This window comes from Chaetura pelagica, unplaced genomic scaffold (assembly GCF_000747805.2).
Source record: "Chaetura pelagica isolate M959 unplaced genomic scaffold, ChaPel_1.0 scaffold9, whole genome shotgun sequence".
In the NCBI taxonomy this organism is placed as follows: domain Eukaryota; kingdom Metazoa; phylum Chordata; class Aves; order Apodiformes; family Apodidae; genus Chaetura; species Chaetura pelagica.
In genome coordinates this window covers 991,368-1,009,544 of record NW_009954494.1, presented here as the reverse complement: position 1 = coordinate 1,009,544, position 18,177 = coordinate 991,368, and the positions used below count along the sequence as shown (strand labels likewise).

The following is an 18,177-nucleotide window of genomic DNA, read 5'->3' as shown; positions in this document are numbered from 1 at the left end:
TGATGGCTGGATACTGTCCCTGCTGTTGAGCCCTTGCTGCTATAAGGATGCAGATTTCACACTTAAGCTGTAGCTGATCCTGGCTCTAAGACACACATAGTGCCCACCAACTATTTACAGTAGAGGCACCACGTATCAAAGGAAACAACTCCACACACCTCCCTGTGTGGGAGAGGGGGGTCATGCAACCTTAGTGTACCTGCCCCCATCTCTGGGGTGTCCTCATCATCCTATAGAAATGCTCATTGCTGGAAGCTCAGTACCTGGGCCCTCTTTGGTGCTAACCCACCAACAGCTTCTGCTGGCCTTAAGAAAGCAGCTGTAAGAGAGATCCATCATGTCAGGGTGGTTGTTTTTTTTCTGTTTACCTGAACTCATGTGGGTTTCCATGAGTGCCTTCAATTGTGTCCAGGCAGCCAGGCTGTGTGCACCCAGCCAGGGCTTCCCAGGGGAGATGGTTCTATGCATGGGATGAATGTCTGTGCTACAGGCAGCTGCCCACACTTGTTGGGCTGCCTTCAGCATCTGTCCAGGGGAGTTTCAAAAAGTGCCTAATCTACTATGGGGAGGTAGGTGTTGAACAGGGACTGTCCAGGAAAGCACAGAGAAAGACATGTCAGAGAAGCAGCAGAGCAGCGAGGGTTCTCCATGTGGGACTGAGGATGGGAACCAAGTAGCAGAGTCCATGCAAGGCAAAGATCCAGGAGTCTTTACCACAACACGGATGCTGGCCCATACATAATACGTGTTCTCAGTAAGTTATAATTCCAACCAGGGAATCTGGTGGCTACAGAAACCACCTGAGCTCTGCTCCCCTGGTTTGACAACTGTACGCTCCTGGATGCAATTATAAGCCAGTCATATGTCTCAGCTGCCTGGCACTTCTTTCCCTCCCTCCCTATGTGTTTAACATTGAGGTAGAAGTTTCAACTAATATCAAAACACACAAAGTAAATGAACACAATCTTAGCAGGCTAGTAGTCCAACCACCTTCAGAATTTGCAAAAACTGTTACAATGTGGCTATAATGTGAGTAACTGAACTAGTAGAAAAAAGTATTTTTAAAAAGTCAGAAAAATAGTATAAAAAAGTACAGTACTGAGTTGCAAGACATTTTCTTCACCTATTGGCTTTAAAAAATAGATGAGATTTTTTTCTTTTAAATTCTGCCTCTGCAGGAAATAGCAGAAGCAGATTTTCATGTGACATTGGAGATATATTGCTGTCCAAGTAAAAGTACATGCTGAATTCCTAAAGGCATTAACAGTTTTGAACAATGACCTGAATATAGATCGTTTCTATTAGTTGGCTTGAAGTTGAACATTGTCTTTATATTCTATAAAAATACATGTTTAAGTATGTGTAAATATATACATACATGTTTATTGCAAAGAATCTGCATTCCTTCCAAAGTTTATAAGGAAGATGAAAGTAATATAATAGTAGTAATGACCTTTATTAGGAAAATTAAATGACTTATTGTTCATAAAATATTTAAAACACCAACATAGTAATTTTTTTGTTGTTGCTTTGCAACCCCTGTAATACTAAAGTAAGTTTATATTCATACCCAAATGAAGAGAGTTAAACAACTGGTATAGGGGCTAGAGTTAGTTGCCTCCACTCCATTCCACTGAGAAAAAGAGGTCCAAATTTCACTTGAAAGTATTTGGTTATCTTGAATTTCATCCTATTGATTTAATTGACAGGAATGTGGAAATACATTCAGTCCAAGAAAAAAAGTTCTTCATATTCTTACAGCTATTTTTCAAGAAATACTAGATGTTCCAGATTTAACGCTACATTTTTAAATCAGGGGAAAAAAAAATAAATCCATGAGTAAGGAAGACAGCTACTGTTTATGAGTCTTCAAGGAGAACATTTCGCTGACATTAAAGGCAACTTTGCAGACTTGCTTGAAATGTATCAATTTGTAATCTACACATTTAGAGGGGCTGCTCTGCTCTGAAAGCTGTTTCCCAATCTGTGCCAAAACGTGAGGCTGTGTAGAATACTTCTGATTATAGACCTCCGGGCTCTGTTTCTCCATAATTGATTTAGTTATTAGTTATGCAGGGAGAGAAGAGATCCCTGAGGCTTGGTAAAACAGTATTCAGTTACTAAAAGCAACCCTTTGTGAATTAATGTCATCCTACCAGCTCTTCCTGCTCATTATTCGTCCAAGTCCTGTTTTCCTGGACACCAGCTGTCACAGAGGAAGTCTCCAGCTTTTTCTTCTCCTGTCTCCCTAGCTGGCTGAAGTTGCACCAGCACGGTCTGGAGTGTCTCCTTCACCACCTGGATCTCCCTCTGCAGAGACTGTGCAAGCTTTATTAAGGAATAAATCCATAGGTGATTGGCAGTCCCTTTTCTTTTTCCAAGTTATTAAATAAATTCTTGTTCTGCTGCTCACAACAGATGGCATGGCTATCTAATCATAGTTTCAAGTCCTTCCAAATTGTTTGGATTAAATATTAATACATTTCTCACACTTGCTTTAAAAAAAAAAAATCCAGGCAAACTGAAGTTCTCAAGTAGCATTATTTAGCACTTTAAAAAGGGAGGGAATGGGGGATACAGTTCTCTTGGGAAGAAAGGAGATGAAGAAATTGTACCATGGAGGCAGCAACAGTAGCTGCCACCTCCCTGCTGGATGAGGGGTGGATTCTTAAGCCAGAGACACAGATGTGGGTAGATCAGACAAGGAAGCAGGAGCAGCCTGAGACACAAGTCAAGCGACCAGAGCTTGTGTGGCACGAGTGAGCTCAGCAATGTGTGCTATGCAAGCTGGGGTGGGAATCTAGGTAATTAGTTTATAGCAAAGAAAGCATTTCTGCTTTACTTACACCCAGAAGGCTTTAATCTTAGCTGACTTATCAGCATAATTACAGTGCAGAAAACACAAATATAAAGCAATATGAGGCTCCACAGTCAATGCTTTGAAAAAGTTGAAAAGCAAAGAGATTAGCAGTAGCAAGGTTGTGCTGTCATGCATTAAAAGGGAAAAGGCTTCTTGAAAAGCATCTGATAATTCAGCAAAAATAGTTCATTTGGTTAAGAAGGGAGGGTTTTCCACATCTTATTTGCCATTGTCTAGTTCAGATTTCCCAAAAGGCACTCAGGAAGACAATGACAGCTAATGGCTCTGCCTCTCAATAGACCTTCAATTTCCCCTCTGCCCCAGCACCAAATGACAGTAGGAAGGTGTCAGGTGGTGGCAACAAGAAAAGGAGGGGCACAACCATGAGCAGACTGGCAGGTGTAAGATATGCATGGAGATAGTGGCAATTGCTGAGACACAAGTTTTGAAGCTTCTGAGCTTCCTATGCAGCTGAGCCTTTTGTTCTGACCAGACTCTCCTGGGGATAAACACAGTTTGTATTATCAATATATTGACCCTTTTGCTGATAAACATAATCTTATGGCAGTGAGACTATCCACTCATGCAAGGACTGGAGGTAGCTCTACGAGACAACCAACCTCTTGTTCTCTTCCACAGGTTATGCTACTTGGAGAGCCGAGCAAGTGTGAGAGAAGCCAGAGCTTGCTGAAGCTCTAAACCAATGACTCATTCTTTGTGAACCAGCCCTTTGGCTCACCCCATCCATGCTAAGGCCTCCTGTGCAGGTATGGCTGAAGGCCATGGTCCCCAAAAAGCAAACCCAGGCATGCCAAAGGAGAGAGAAATAAGTTAATTTCCAGCAGTAAGTCATCAAATGAGCCCTGAGAGAGCCAGAAACTCACTTGAAGGGAAATGAAACAGACTGACACTGAACAACACCATTTCAAAACCACAACGTACAGGAAGGACAACACACGAGGTCAAGCTTCATCCTTTACAGAGTTCATCCACCATTAAATGTTTTACTTGACCCCAATGTCAATAAAATGTCCAGAAAAAGGACACCCTCAGATTATGTGGCTGTTAAAAGGGAGCTGCTACTTCCGAAAAACTGCAGCTACAGAAGTTTTTCAGAAGTAGCAGCTCCCTTTTAACATTGCTGTTTCAGGCAGTCACAGTCAGGACTTTGAAAAGCCTTTTGGCTGCTTTTGATTCTGTTATCAGTTCCTCAAAATTTTGTCATAATATATTTACATACATTTATGATGATGTCTTCCTCTTAATACATTCACCAGAGTACTAATTCATACTTCTAATTTCTGGATAGCTCTATTAATCTAAAGGGATTTTTGTCTCTAATTACAGGTAATAGCAGTACACACAAACTTCTCCAATCCTACAATCTCAAAGCACTGTACAAGGACAAATTAATTATGCTTTACATCTTCTCTTAAGTAAGAAACATTATTACCCTCTCATAAGCACTCCTGGACTGTCCACCACTCTGCAATTTAATCATGATGCTCTGCTGAAAACCTAACTGGAAAAAGAGAAATTCTTCAGTTTATGAATACCATGAAGCCTCTGAAATTTAATTACTTCTGATGTGCCGTCTTTGACTACATGCTGTTATTTGTAATATCCCAAGCAATTACAAAATTCATTTCAGGTAGAGAGAAAAGGAACATTGAAACATTTCAGTGTCAGTGTATTAAAAATCTTGAAGGATGGAGGAAAATGAAGGGGACAGGGAAAGAAACTCCTAACTAACAGGAAGATGGAGCAACAAGAGAGATGGCTGCATAGTCTACCTACAGCAAGTTTCAATACACGCTCAAATAACTGCACAACCAGCTGTAGGTCAGCAACTGTCAAATGAGCCTTTATGACTAGGCAAAATATACGGTATAAGGCTGAGCATAAAATCTCTATCCATATACAGAGGTTATGTCTGAATAAACCACTTCACCCATTTTAAAAATGCAGTTTTGCATGGGTCCACAGGCAAATGTGTCCTTCATCTTTATATTCTGTATCCAGTGCTGGAAACGCAGAGCCAGTATCAAAAGCAGAAGCCAAAACAAGTTTCAACTAGGAACGTTTTCTGGTCCTGCTGTCTTCCTGTGAAAAACTAGCAAGCCCCCCCCCCCGTCTCATGTGCATTAAAATCCTTGGGAAGAGCCTCACACAAATGCAATCCATATTCTCCAACAATGCTGCATCTCTAACGTTGTCTTCACCGAAGCTTTGATCTATTTGACTTCCTCTCTCTAAAAAACTTTAGTATCATGATGGAGTCCACGATTTACAGGGAAATAAAAAGCAGATCTACCTAATTACTGTAGAACTACTTAATATTTGGGGGAAAAAAATGGGCTGTATCTTCTGTTCTCTTAACAAAGATGTTGAGGGAAAAGAGACAAAAGGCAGAGTTTACAAACCAGTTGCTTTCCTACAGGTAAGTTTAGAAACCTTTAGAAAAAGTGTATAAGACAAAAGGCCTTGGAAAGAGTCAACAACTACCACAAAAAAATCCCAACAAAACAAAGGCATAATTTTGAAAAACTTATCATTTCAGTGATTTGGACATCAGATCTGTCTCCAAAACACTTGTTCCAGCCTAAATGGAAGACAAAGAAGCTGCAGCACATGGGTGGAAATGCACTGACCTACCTCCATCACAGCACAAACCAGGAAGGTGAAACCATGTTCTGCCAGGGTGATACACACTGGGGACAGCCCACCCTCCTGTCATCCTAATTTTGGGATGGCAAAATTTCTTACAGGTTCCCCCAGGGTGAGATGGTCAGTGAGGTACAACTGAGGCTAAACTCCACACTCCTATTGTGTCTGGTGTAAAGCAAGAGCTGTATGAGAGCCTGCTGCATGATAAAGGTGAAAGGTCAGCCAAGTCACCAGTGATGCCTAATGAACACTTGGGCACAAAATTCTATGTTCAAAATAACTGCTTAAAACACCCATTTAAGGGTGAAGAAAGGAGATTGCTTTTATAATAATAGTCCAGTCAGGTTTTCCTCCAATGAAAGCATTTTCACCAGGGGGAACTATTACGTGCATTCAAATTGTCTATCAAAATGTAACTGCTAATTAAGGATAAAAATTACTGTGAAATTGCAGTATAGACTCCATTTAATTTTAGTGGGAATTCCAGGCCTTTATTGTCAGGAAAATATCACCTCTAATCAGCTCCGTAGACACCAGAATGAGTCACCTCTCATCCTTTGGTTTTTCTAATTAATGATGTGGACTGTTTTCATACAGTCACCAATGATTAACTGTAATTGAATATTTGGTGGGTTTGTTTGGTTACACTACACAGAATTTAGCAAATGCGTCCTGGTGCTACTGATGAGCTCTTCACTCCCCAACTCTCCCTTGGCTATTGCTTGATGCTCTTTATACAAAGTACAGTTTAATATTTGCTGTGAAAGGCTTCAATAATACATGAGCACCCCAAGTGGGTCTGTGCACATACTCGGGACCAAGAAATACCACTCGATTTCTCCTTTGTTCGGGTTGTGCTGGCAATTACAACAAACAGCACGGTTGATTTAAATGTTCTAGGCCATGAAAACGTAGAATGAAAAACAATGACATCTGGGATTTTCCTTCTAATACAAACTTAATTATTAATCAAAGCTATGACACGCACTAAACATTGGCAAATGGCTCGAGAGCATCAGGCATTTGTTTTTCTCAGTGGAGTCTTTAAAAGTCTTTTAATAATCAGACAACAGGACTAATTTACATCTGTGCAGCCCCCAGTCAGATTGCTGACCTAATGTATTTGTAACATTTTTATGTAAGGCAGTTTTTTGGGGGATGAGGGAAAGGGTGGAAACAACCAGAGAACAAGAGTTTGAAAAAATTACCCTGTTTCATTACATTAATCTTTAAGCTCCTGCTCTCGGAGCTCTACAGAGTTTTAATGAAAACTGCATAATTGTCCAATATTTGGGATAAGCAATTATTTTACCTAAAACCAAATAAACTACCAGTAAAGCAACAGATTCATCTATTGTTAATCATAAATTCTTCTACTGAGGCTAATTACTGCACTAATCTCAGTGCTGTTCCCTGCAATACAGGCAAGTTATCCATGAATGAAAGTTTATTTCATACACCCTGAGAAGTTTTTAAAATAAAAAAATAACAATCTACAGGTCTGTAGCATGGAGCATGTAGCTCTTTTTTCTCATTTTGAAGTACAGCACAGTGACTACATGTACCAGATGGTAGCATTTTATGCACATTGATCTGGACTACCTCTGAAATAGCAACTGAATGTTAATGAGGGGTAGCTGAATTGCTGAACTGCTTCTCTGTACGTCCCTATGTTTTAAACATAGTTTCTTATTTTGTGACTGATGGGTCTTGCTAGAAGGACCAGGATATCACGCAATGTGCATTTCTGTATTTGGATAACATGAGCTGAATTTCACTGATAGAGGAGATCAGATCTATATCCAGACAATTGTGGCTTAGAGTGAGACGAATCTACAACTCTTCTCAAACTTTCAATTATTAGATTTTATATTTTAAACTATCTCCAGCAGTTTCAACAGCTACAAAGAAAGATGCATGCTCCATAGAAAATGCAAATACTACTGTTTTACAGGCTTGTAGTGTATTTTCTTTAGGAAAAAGCAGGTTTTCATTTTATTTCACCTTACCTAGTAAACTGTAACTACGAGCAGACCTGACTGTTTGGTTTGAATATGAACTTAAGGTCACTGCAAAGAACCCATAACTCCAACCCTGAGTGTTCTTTGATTACAGTCAATGGGAAAAGCTAATTTGAGAGCAAGTATATGTAAGGGAAGAAGGAAGTATATGCTCTGCATGGACATAAGACACACACATTCATACAGCTCTGAAAAGAATGCTCACAAACAGCATAGGGGACACACAGCTGCAACCAAGCACACACAGTGTAAATTTAATTAAAAGAATATTGCAAACCAGCCTATGGTAAATAAAAGAAAATGATCTTTCTGTACATTGACATGCTTAGGAAAGAAAGAGCTGAAGTAGTAAGAAATTAGTGACTGGATTTCTCCCCTCTGATGCAACTCCCCCAGCACCTTTTCCCTTGTTCCCCCTTAAAGTTTATCATTCTGATACCTTTCAAGAAACCAAGTTTCTAGAATAGGAATTTTGCAATGAGGTGGTAATAGGTGCCTAATAATTTAAAACACACTCTACTTATAATCCTAAACTCTCTCCTAAAGAACTGCCTGCCACAGTTTAGGAGGAACTGAACCCTTCCTAACACCACTGCCATCTCAACTCACCTTCAGGTGTCTGTAAGGTCTCCTCTGATAATCTCTCCAGCCTGAATTTATTCATCTTTCTTTATTATCCAGTTGTCTGCCACCTCTTCTCCACTAAAACTTAACAAGCTGAATACTCTAACCTTCCTCTTCCTCACTGGTTCCTATTTTTTCATTTTCTTAAAAGGAAAAAAAAAATAAAATCTCTTTTGTGGTAAGTTTTTCTATGAAAGTTACAAACAAAAAAGCACTTTGTGCTCTTACATTTTGAAAAATGTCCACAGATGTAGGTCCCAAAATGCCTCATAAAGATTAAGCAATCTTCAATCAGATACAGAATGACAGATGAAGCACAGATAGAAATAAGGATGTTTTATAAGGCAACATCTCATATCTGGTTACTTGCACTGGAGTGTTAGAAGTGGATGAAATTACACAGCAGGCCACATGATGCATCTGCTCCCTATTTTTTAAAAAGGAAATAAGTCCAAACTACATGTGACAATATAAACAGTCTAAGCCAATGATGTAGTATTTAATTTAGCTAAATCTTGTTGGGAAATGCAGGTGCATGGATGCCTGTATCCATGCAGCTTTTGGTGCACTATTTACCTATATGAGCACTACAAACAAAAGGATTTTAACAGTAGAATAAAGGCTTTTCTGTGTCTAATCTCAATTTACAAAGAATTAACTTCTGTTTAAATCAATTAAAGCTGGATCAGACCACAGTGTAAATGCACTGTAGGAAAACATGCTACAACAAAAATACCCACTTCAGCAAGACAATCAGTTCTCCTCTTCTTAATAGATTTAATCTACATTAAGAATTAGGACTCCATGTGAATCTGAAAGACAAGTATTTCACAGACATACTTACAGAGATTCATACATATATACACCTTGTATCAAAAAGGATATGAATAACTCCTTCATCAACTCTGCAGATGGAAGTTTGTAGTTGATCTTCCAGATTCACCAGTTTCTCACTTATTGCTTCACATTTTTCTCCCAACTTTGCAGAAAATATGAAGAACTCCTACAGGAAGTTAAAAAAGACAAGAAAGCATGTTTGCTGCTGACTGCACTTTTCTACATCAAATTTGCATCAAATTAAAGTGAAAATAAAATATTAGTAAGGGGAATATGATACTTTGTAGTTCTAAGACATTTGCCTGAAAGCAAATTCCCAGTAGAGAGACAAAAAAAAAATGTCACTATAAAACAATTTGGTGATCTGTATGAAACGGAATGAGCTTGTGGTCTCAGTCTACTTCCCAGCAGAAAGAAGTCATGATCTGACTTCCAGCAGACGATTAAAGGGGTGTGAAGACTGAACTTCTCTCCCTTTTCCCTGTTGTCTCACCACAGCAGGGGAGGGAAGTCTCATGCTGACTACACCATTTAGATTCCTAAATTTCAGGTTGTTCATGTAAATACAATTTACACTTTTAGGCCATTTAAACACCACTTCAAGAAGCATCACTTTTAGCATCTCTTATAAACACAAAATGTACTTACATTTTTTGAGGAAAAATCTGGATAGAATACTTAGGGACTTTGCTCAACTGATCCAAGTAATTGCATCAGTGTCTTTGAGATTACAAGATGAAACTACACTGTTTTTACTGTATTATCATGAAATAAGACTCAACTTTCCAAAAGAATGTTTCTCTCTTAGAACTTAAACAGACATATTATTTTTTTATTGTAAACTGAGTATTTTAAACCACTTGCAAAGCCCTTCTTGTAATTTTTTTCGCTTTCAGATATATTATACAAAGGTAATTTGTATCTTTTCTATTTTGTAATTATTCCTTTGAGAAATGACTCAAATAAGCAGTAAATCTAAGGGGAGGGACCAGCCAACTGGTGCACCACTGAGACAAGAGTCTGTCCTCCCTCCCAAGTCATCAGTGAATGACTGGGTTTATCTCTAAGGAAAATAGTGCCAAGATGAAGTTCTGCTGAAGCCATGTTGAAAAAATTGGAGTCTGGAATCCAAACAACTGGATTTTCTCTAGACCTAAGTCTATGCACTCATAGCTCACTCATCCAGCTGTACATGCAGTCATACACAATCTTCAGACAGTTTTTCTCCTTAAAAAAACGACTTGGCATTTTTTGCACTGATCTATTGCAATAATAGAAGCCATCAGTGGTTATTCATGGGAAATCAAGCCTTCAATCAAAGACCTTCCAAAGAAATCATGCTAATGCTTGTTGGAACGCTGCCCATTGTGAAACAATCTGATTTTTGATAAACACATTTACCAGACCTCAGCTCTGTGCTGTCCTCACGGTCTGCATCACACAGTGCGCAGAGTCAAATGTCAGACAAGCTCTGCTTGCCGGCACATCCTGTTACAGCACAGAGCTCTGACCTTTCTGCCTTCCCAGGTCTTTTGCCAGACACAGCTACTTTGCAGACCACATGGGTATGCAACCAGCCACAGCTCAAACCCTGGACAAGAGAGCTGGAGAGAACTGATGCTGCAAACACCCGCAGCTTAGAGACAGAGAAGCACAACCCGAGAACCAGCTGGCTGGGTTTCTGGCTCTGTGCTCGAGACCTGAGCAACCATCTTCAGAGTCATTACCAAGCAGCAGAATCTACAGCAGCTCTGCACAGAATGTATAGATGTAAAAATGACCCATTGTTTCTAAAATGAGAACAGGGGAGGAGAAGGTACTGTAGCTAGTTGCTAGAGGTAACTAGTAATGTCTTTTTCTCAAGATCAGAGACAGAGGATGAGGAATAAGTCTTCCATCCAGCTGCTAAATCATTATTCAGTACACCAGCAAGATTCCATATGCTGTTAGGGAGTGGGATAACCCAGGTAATTTATATCAATAGAAAGTTTTTACAGAATCATTCTGTGACACGCATGGAGGATCAGATGACAGTTATCTGCAAGAACTTAGGTCTCAGGCTAGAAGTCAGTAAATTGTAAAAACCTAGTACACTGAAAGCATATATAAAATTATTCTTTCTAGAGAAAGCTCCACTTCTGAACACTGATTTTTCTCTAACAGTTCATTACACATAAGAAAATCACACATCCGTCATCTTAGATTCAAGAAAAACAAGACAAAAATTTTCAGTACTATATAATCATTGAACAGTTAATTTAGGAAGAACAGTTTTTAATTGATGCACAAACTCCTAAGTAATTCTCTGACAGACAAAAGCTGTAAGTGAAGTTTTCAAACCAGACTCTTTCTACAGACTGTGTACTTAGACAAAATGAATTAGTCTTGTATAGATCCTGAACAATTATCATCTCACAATAACACTTAAAAGCAGATTCTTGCTCTTTTAATATCAATATATTTAATAATTTAGTCTGATCCACTTACTGCTTTTATTGAGAACTACTACTGTGTGAGATTTTGAATCACACTCATGCTGTCAAGAATGAGACTTCTAGTCCTGATTCAAAATCATCAGTTACTACAGACAGCAAACTTAAAAAAAAGTACATATTACAGTAGACTCCTGAAAACCTGTGCCATTAAGCATATTTGAATATAGAAAGCACGATGAAGATATGCATTACAGTAGGGCATCCTTTTCTTTTTTAGGATACTGTTAATGGCAGGAATGTTTATCCAGATAACAGGTCACCCAATTCACACTAGCATTAGTTGCTATAAGAGAAGACCAATTTCCTCCACTTTAGAACTGCTCTCATGCTTCCTGTCTCATATGTGGAAATACAAGTTCACCGGGCAGCTAACCTAACTGCTAAGCACACTGGCTGGATTTGTTTAGCCCTGCTGTGAAGACCCACAGTGGAAAATTTTCCCCTATACATCATGCCAGTGGATGCACAGGGCAAAGTGGGCCTCTTAAGACCTACCCCCTTCACTGAAGTTGAGATGGGTTGAAAGATGCTGGAGACAGCGTTTAGATACTTGGCTGGCACAACAGGCTCCAAGTTGCAGGTGTGGCCTAGCTCAAATGTGCATAGATCCTGAAAAGCTGAGATAAATTATAACTGCAGCCTGAAATCCACAGTCACAGTGCAGCTGGATGACGACACTTGCTGGTATACTGCTACATACTCTGATTTCATGTTTGACATTCTCTTTTCTCTTTCAAAATAAATAAAATCACCCCAAGATTTCAGGTGAATGCTTGTTTGGTAGCATAGGCATCCCACAGCACTTTGCATCAGTATTAAAACCTGTATTTTGGGGTTCTAAACTTTAGCTAGTAACTTCTACTCTGCTGCAATTCCAGGCAAGGACTTCTATTGGTACATCAGTCTTGCACTAAACATGCTTAAAAACTATTACTTTTAACCCAATGGTTTAATTTCTTTGTCAACTGAATACTTAGATTCTCAGTTAATGTAAAATATCCACTCTATCTCATGTAAAAAAAATACAGTGGCTTCCTCCTAAAGGATCACATTCTGAGTCCATACTTAATTGTCTAAAAATGTCACAAAAATCCTCTTCACTTTGGAAATTAACAATGGGCATTTGGAAAATATGGTCAAGGCAGAATTGTTACAACAATATGGGAAGGCAGGGAAATCTGAGTCAGTAAAAACTGGATCAAACTTGTTTAGATCTTTTAACATTGGAACCCCATCTAATCATACCTGCATGGTTATGATTATGGTTGCACTGCAATGTAGTTGAAATATCTCCAGAAGGTAGGGTTTGCAATCTATTTATCATAAACTCCTAATAGGTAATTAATATTTAATACAGCAAGAATAGGATACAGATAAAACTAGTTTTGCACCTACATGACACAGCTGCCTTTCTAGTTGAAATGAGAAGTTCCTCCACAGTTTAGATAAACATAATCTCTTAGGAACTAACACAAGAAAAATGCAGGAGAGTCATCCTATAACACGTATGTATGGCCTTCCTTATTTTGGACTGGAGAGATGTGGCCATGCAGACCACATGGAGACTTTAGTTTACCATCAAGAAGAGTTAGAGGCCCCTAGGCCCTCATTTGAAAAGAAGTTTGATAACCCAGACAAGTAGATAGGAAAGATTTCTCTCAGTGCCTTCCATACCTAGTAACATCTCTGGTAACATTTTTATTTGACATTTGTCTGCGTAGGCAGGGAAACTACTGTCAGTGACACACAAAATATACAGAACAGCTCCTGGTTGGATCAAAAATATCTGAGGGGAGTGTGGACTCTGACTCCAGCTCAACATATTAATAAAATATGTCTCATCCACAGTTGTACGTTATGTCCATGCTACAAGCTAGTGTAAGCCTTAAAATTTCTTTGGTTATTTTTGCACTAACAGCACTTTCAGGAAACAGCTAGGAGAGACTGCAGGAGTCAGGAAAGGGCTGAGATGCAATACTGCTTTACGGATTTTTCCGTGAACAGGGAGAGTAGTTGGTTGGGATTTATTTATTTTCCCCTTTTAAATCCTTAAGCAGGTGAAACCAGCACAAATTTGGGTGTGATTTGTTACTTTTTAAGGAGAAATTCTTCTGCCTTCTCATGCAAAGCAGAGATCCTTTTTCTCTCCCACACATGTGAAAGTCTGATGCAAAAAACAGGAATAACAGACAATGCTCCAGTAGATGCACAGCTGGAGCATCAGCAGATTGAATTAAAAGCAAAGGGAATGGCTTCCACTTCAGTCTTCTGAATTCCACTTTACCCTTTTACAAGTCATTTTAGTCACTTCTGAGCAACAGCTCGCTGACAGCATCACTCAAGGAAAATATCTGATCAGCTTTTCTAGGGAAAACATCTTCTGTGCTCTTTTGGAACTAGCTCAGCAATTTTACATAGACAAATCAGTATTGTAGTAGCTAGATCAATGTGACTCTATTAGGGATTAGTCTTTAATAGGAGTCTTTGGTGGTTGTGCTGAGAAGTGGGGTTAACAGGTATATCCTTAAAATTCACTCTTCCTACAGAGGAACATCATAGAAAAACATTGCCTTAGTCCACACTAGCAATATCATAACCCCAGTAAAATAAAAGCCTTAGAAGACATTCTGCTGAACATGAAAGCAGGATCCTCTCTCTCCTATAATAGTAAAAGACATTCAAAATAACATTAACGACTATGACAAGTTGCCCTTGCAGACAGATATTTCTCATTATGGCACAAGGTTTAGAACAGTGATTTATTGTTGGCAGAAGTGCTGCATGCCTGCCCTCACCCCTTGCAGAACTGAATGGAAATTTTGAGCACTTGCAACTCCAGAACATCAGGCTAGAATATCTCTTAATTTCTAGGAACAAAATGCAACCATCCATATTGTTTGTCCTGCTTGAGCAGTTGCTGCAGTCACATGCCCTCAGATGATGAGCTAAGTGTCTAAAGTGCAGGTGGAGGAAGCACTTGTCCTTGTTCTGCATCCCAGGTCTCCTGCCCTGTGAACCTTGTCCTGGCCAGCTGTCATAGATGAGGAGGGCAAAGTGGCCACTGAGAACAGACCTAATCTCTTACTCTGAAAATGATGTGTGTTACTTATAACCACCACCATTCTAGCATCATGGCAAGGCTGACCAGGAAGTAACCAAGGACCACCAAAGCCCTCTCTGTGACTTGCAGAGATATCAAGCCCCCCGGTGACTTTCCTCAGCTGGTGCCTGTCTACACAGCTCTTAGCATTTGACAGAGATTCTGTTCTGGTTGCAGGGCACAGTCTGCTCTAGGCTAAACTGCCTGTGCAGTGAGCAAGTTTTCCTAATGCAAACTTCCCTTACTACAAACCAAGACAGTTACATTTCAATCTACCCTTATATAACACACAATGATAACTAACCATTATCTTTATTTTTCATGTGACTGAAGACTGACTTTAAACCAAACCAGGATTTTTTAAAAGTCTTCTTTCTATTCTTTTCCTTCCTTTTCTTCAGTCTGTTCCTTTCTTTTACCAAGTGAGGTGCCCAGACCAGTACTGTAATCCTCTGGAGGCTTCAACATTCTCAGCTAAGCTCAGTAATTACTTCTGTCTTACAACTGGCATTCCCATTAATGAGGCTGCAAATGACATTTGCCCTTTCTCGCAACAGGATGAAGGTAATGAATCCCACTCTATCTGTAGTCGACTACAGCCCTAGATTCTGCTTCTGCAGTATTACCAGCTTAGCTGCTATTCATCATCTGTATACATAAGTCTGACTTTTTTTTCTTCCTCAAAAGTAATTTGCACCTGTCTTTTAACATATCCATATTATTGATTTCAGGCTACTCTTTCAATCTATCAGGAGCATTTGGAATTCTGATCCTAATTGAAATTATGTTGACTGGCACATAAACTCCTGGCCTACCTCCTTTTTAAAGGCAAATACCAAGTCTGCCTTTTACTGATCCCCTGGGACTTCAATCTTCCTCCAGGAGTTTTCAAATAAGCTTGTTAATGGTTTGGAGATTGTTTTTCTTGGCTCCTATGCACTCAGAAGAAATTTCATCAGTCTAGCCTGACTTGAGTACATCTCACTTGCCTTAGGACTGTAGTTCATCTCTTGCTACCTTGCAGTGAATACTAAGAGCACTACATGTAAGGACACAGTTTATCATTTTTAAAGAGAACAAAAGCAAAAATTAAAAAAAAGAAAATATTTCTGCTCTCTCATTTACTTCCACATTCACTTCTCTTATTAGAAGACATGCTTTCTTTCCCTATCCCTTACAGACAGTTTATCCCTGAGTTCTGTTGCCACTTTGCATACCTTTTGCTTACAGTAGTCTGTGTGTTCCATGGTCTTGCCGATTCACACAAACATGGTGCAGTCCCTTTTCCAACTCACTCTTAGCAACACTTTTGTCCTTCCCTTTCCAAAATTCTTTGGGGCCACTGAGAGATGCTGGCATAGATATCTAGCCTGTTACTGTGTTTGCTCTTTTCTGTATCAAAGGAAGATGATGCTGTACTATAAACAATGTCTTCTGGAGGGTATCAGAGATCATCTGCTGATTCCTCCTTCTACAGAGCTGGTCACACAGAAACTCACACGTTTCTTCCCTTATTTTGTTTAGGTGAGTTTTTCTTTCAAGGAGGTGCTTACATGCCTTTTCTCAGAGGAGATAAAGATTGTTTACCAATAACTTTTGCACTTTTCACTTTCCCCTTACAGACTGCTAGCTTGTTCCTTCAGCCTCTTTGTATTTAGGAGACAGCAGCACTACAACATGCTCCTCAGTTTCTTGTTCACAACAATTTAGGCATAAAACTTTCCAGACAGCTGTTTTGCAACTGTGACCTCCTCCCCACCATCACATGCTTTTTCCACATTCTCTTTGCTTGCACTGATTCCCTTCCCTCCTCCATGGGGATACAACACATGGGAGCGTGAAATGACTCATCAGAACTGTAGCCTGATGTTGGCAATTCTTCCATTCTTGTATCTTCCATTATAGCTATGGAGAAGTGTCCTTGGAAAAGCATCTACACAGGAAAAGAGCTTTCCACTGCCTTTCAGCACCCTGCTGTGACCTCAGTGAAAGCAGTCTTCCCAATCTCAGCTTTAGTAGACTGAAGATCTTCCCCGAGTGCAGACTTCCTAAAATCAGTGCACACTAGTTCACTAGCTCATGTAATAAAATCAGGACAATTCCAGTTCCTGCTGTGGAAGAATAAGGCTATTTACTGACTTACCAATAAAAATTCACAGTAGACCAGGAACAGGAAAAGAAACAGAAGCACGAAACCATTTTCCAGTGTTCACACCCTGCTGTGCTAGGAGTCAGCATAGCTGGGTACCATTTATAGGTGGTTCCTAGTATTGTTCACTCCCACCTCTGTTCTTGAGTCTCTAAGATGCAACAATCTGGAATGACTAAGAGGGTTCTCCCCTGCAGGCAGCAAGGAGACTGACAAGTGTAGATGAGGGGACCAGAATGTCAAGGGAACATTTAGGCAAAGCCTTGACATGTAGAGTGCTGACAGTTTCATAGAGCTGTCTACGAGTCAACATCAATCCAGATGTGTCAGAGTGGTAGAGCCTGGCTTTCTAGCAAATTCCCATTTCCTTAACTTGTGTCATTGCTCTCTACTCTTGTCGTGCAATTTTTTCCCTCAAAACTTCAAAAGGGTAAAGATCCTCTGCTTGTGAGGACTCTAAGATACTAACCTCTCCATAAATACTTCTACAGTGGCAGCCCTCTGTGCCTGTGAGCTCTGATGCATTTGTAAACCCAGCACACACAGCACACTCACAGGCTCTGGGCACATCTGCTAAGCAAAAGAACAACTTCTTCAAGTCAAGGGCTAGACTGTAGTACAGCTTTCAGTGCAGGTCACTGCTGGACACAAGCATGCAGTTGCACTGTCATTTGCTTTAGTCCAGACCATACACAATTTTTACTTGCCAGCAAGTAACCTGCTGCCTTGGCAGCTATCACTTCTGTCCTGCTGGCAGTAGAACTTTTTGGTACCTTTATCCCATGGGACCACCTGCCCCTATTTAATATCAACCAGACAAGCACCTGAACCATTTTGCTTTAATTCACAGCAAAGTTGACTGATAAGAAAGGCTATTTGCATTTTCTGCAAAGTTCACCTTCACTCTCAAGGCTTCCTGTTTTTGTTTATGCTGAACTCACACACAGCCAAGCAGTCCATCCCAGGCATCCTCTCATGTCACAGTCTCCTTGTACACAAGGTCAACAATCTGAGATTGGTCTTGCAGTTAGGTTATCTTTCCCGAAGCATTCCAGCTGCTCCACAGTCTTTGAATTCATTGGTGGGAATCCAAAGAAATGCCTCATCTGAATAGTTATCCCAAGCTGCAATTTTTATTTATTTAGTATTTGCTTGGCTGAGCACTTGTCACTTGTACTTGACAGGTGGTATTGTGTGATATTATGGAAGGTGAACTGGGGGTTGCTTTCCCGTGTAATTAAATTGCTGGCTGGACACAATGCTTGGATACTAAATTTCCTTAATATGCAAGTTACAACCCAAGGCATACGGATTTAAAAATGGACCATACTGAACCAGTACAGCTCCTGGAACCAGTATAACTCTCCTTACACAAACATTACCTGAACTGTTAGTTTGTTTGTAGATAGATTTTTGTATGTAAG

At 39.8% G+C, this 18,177-nt stretch overlaps 1 protein-coding gene across 1 annotated transcript in view; it reads right to left on the bottom strand.

Moving 5' to 3' along the window:
• Positions 1-2,003: 2,003 nt before the first annotated feature.
• Positions 2,004-18,177, bottom strand: part of DISC1 (disrupted in schizophrenia 1) — a 176,460-nt gene continuing 160,286 nt past the window's right edge. The window contains 3 exon segments of the mRNA XM_010004550.1: positions 2,004-2,222; positions 2,224-2,328; positions 9,065-9,175. Coding sequence (XP_010002852.1) covers positions 2,148-2,222; positions 2,224-2,328; positions 9,065-9,175 — 291 coding nt within the window. The 3' untranslated portion in view covers positions 2,004-2,147.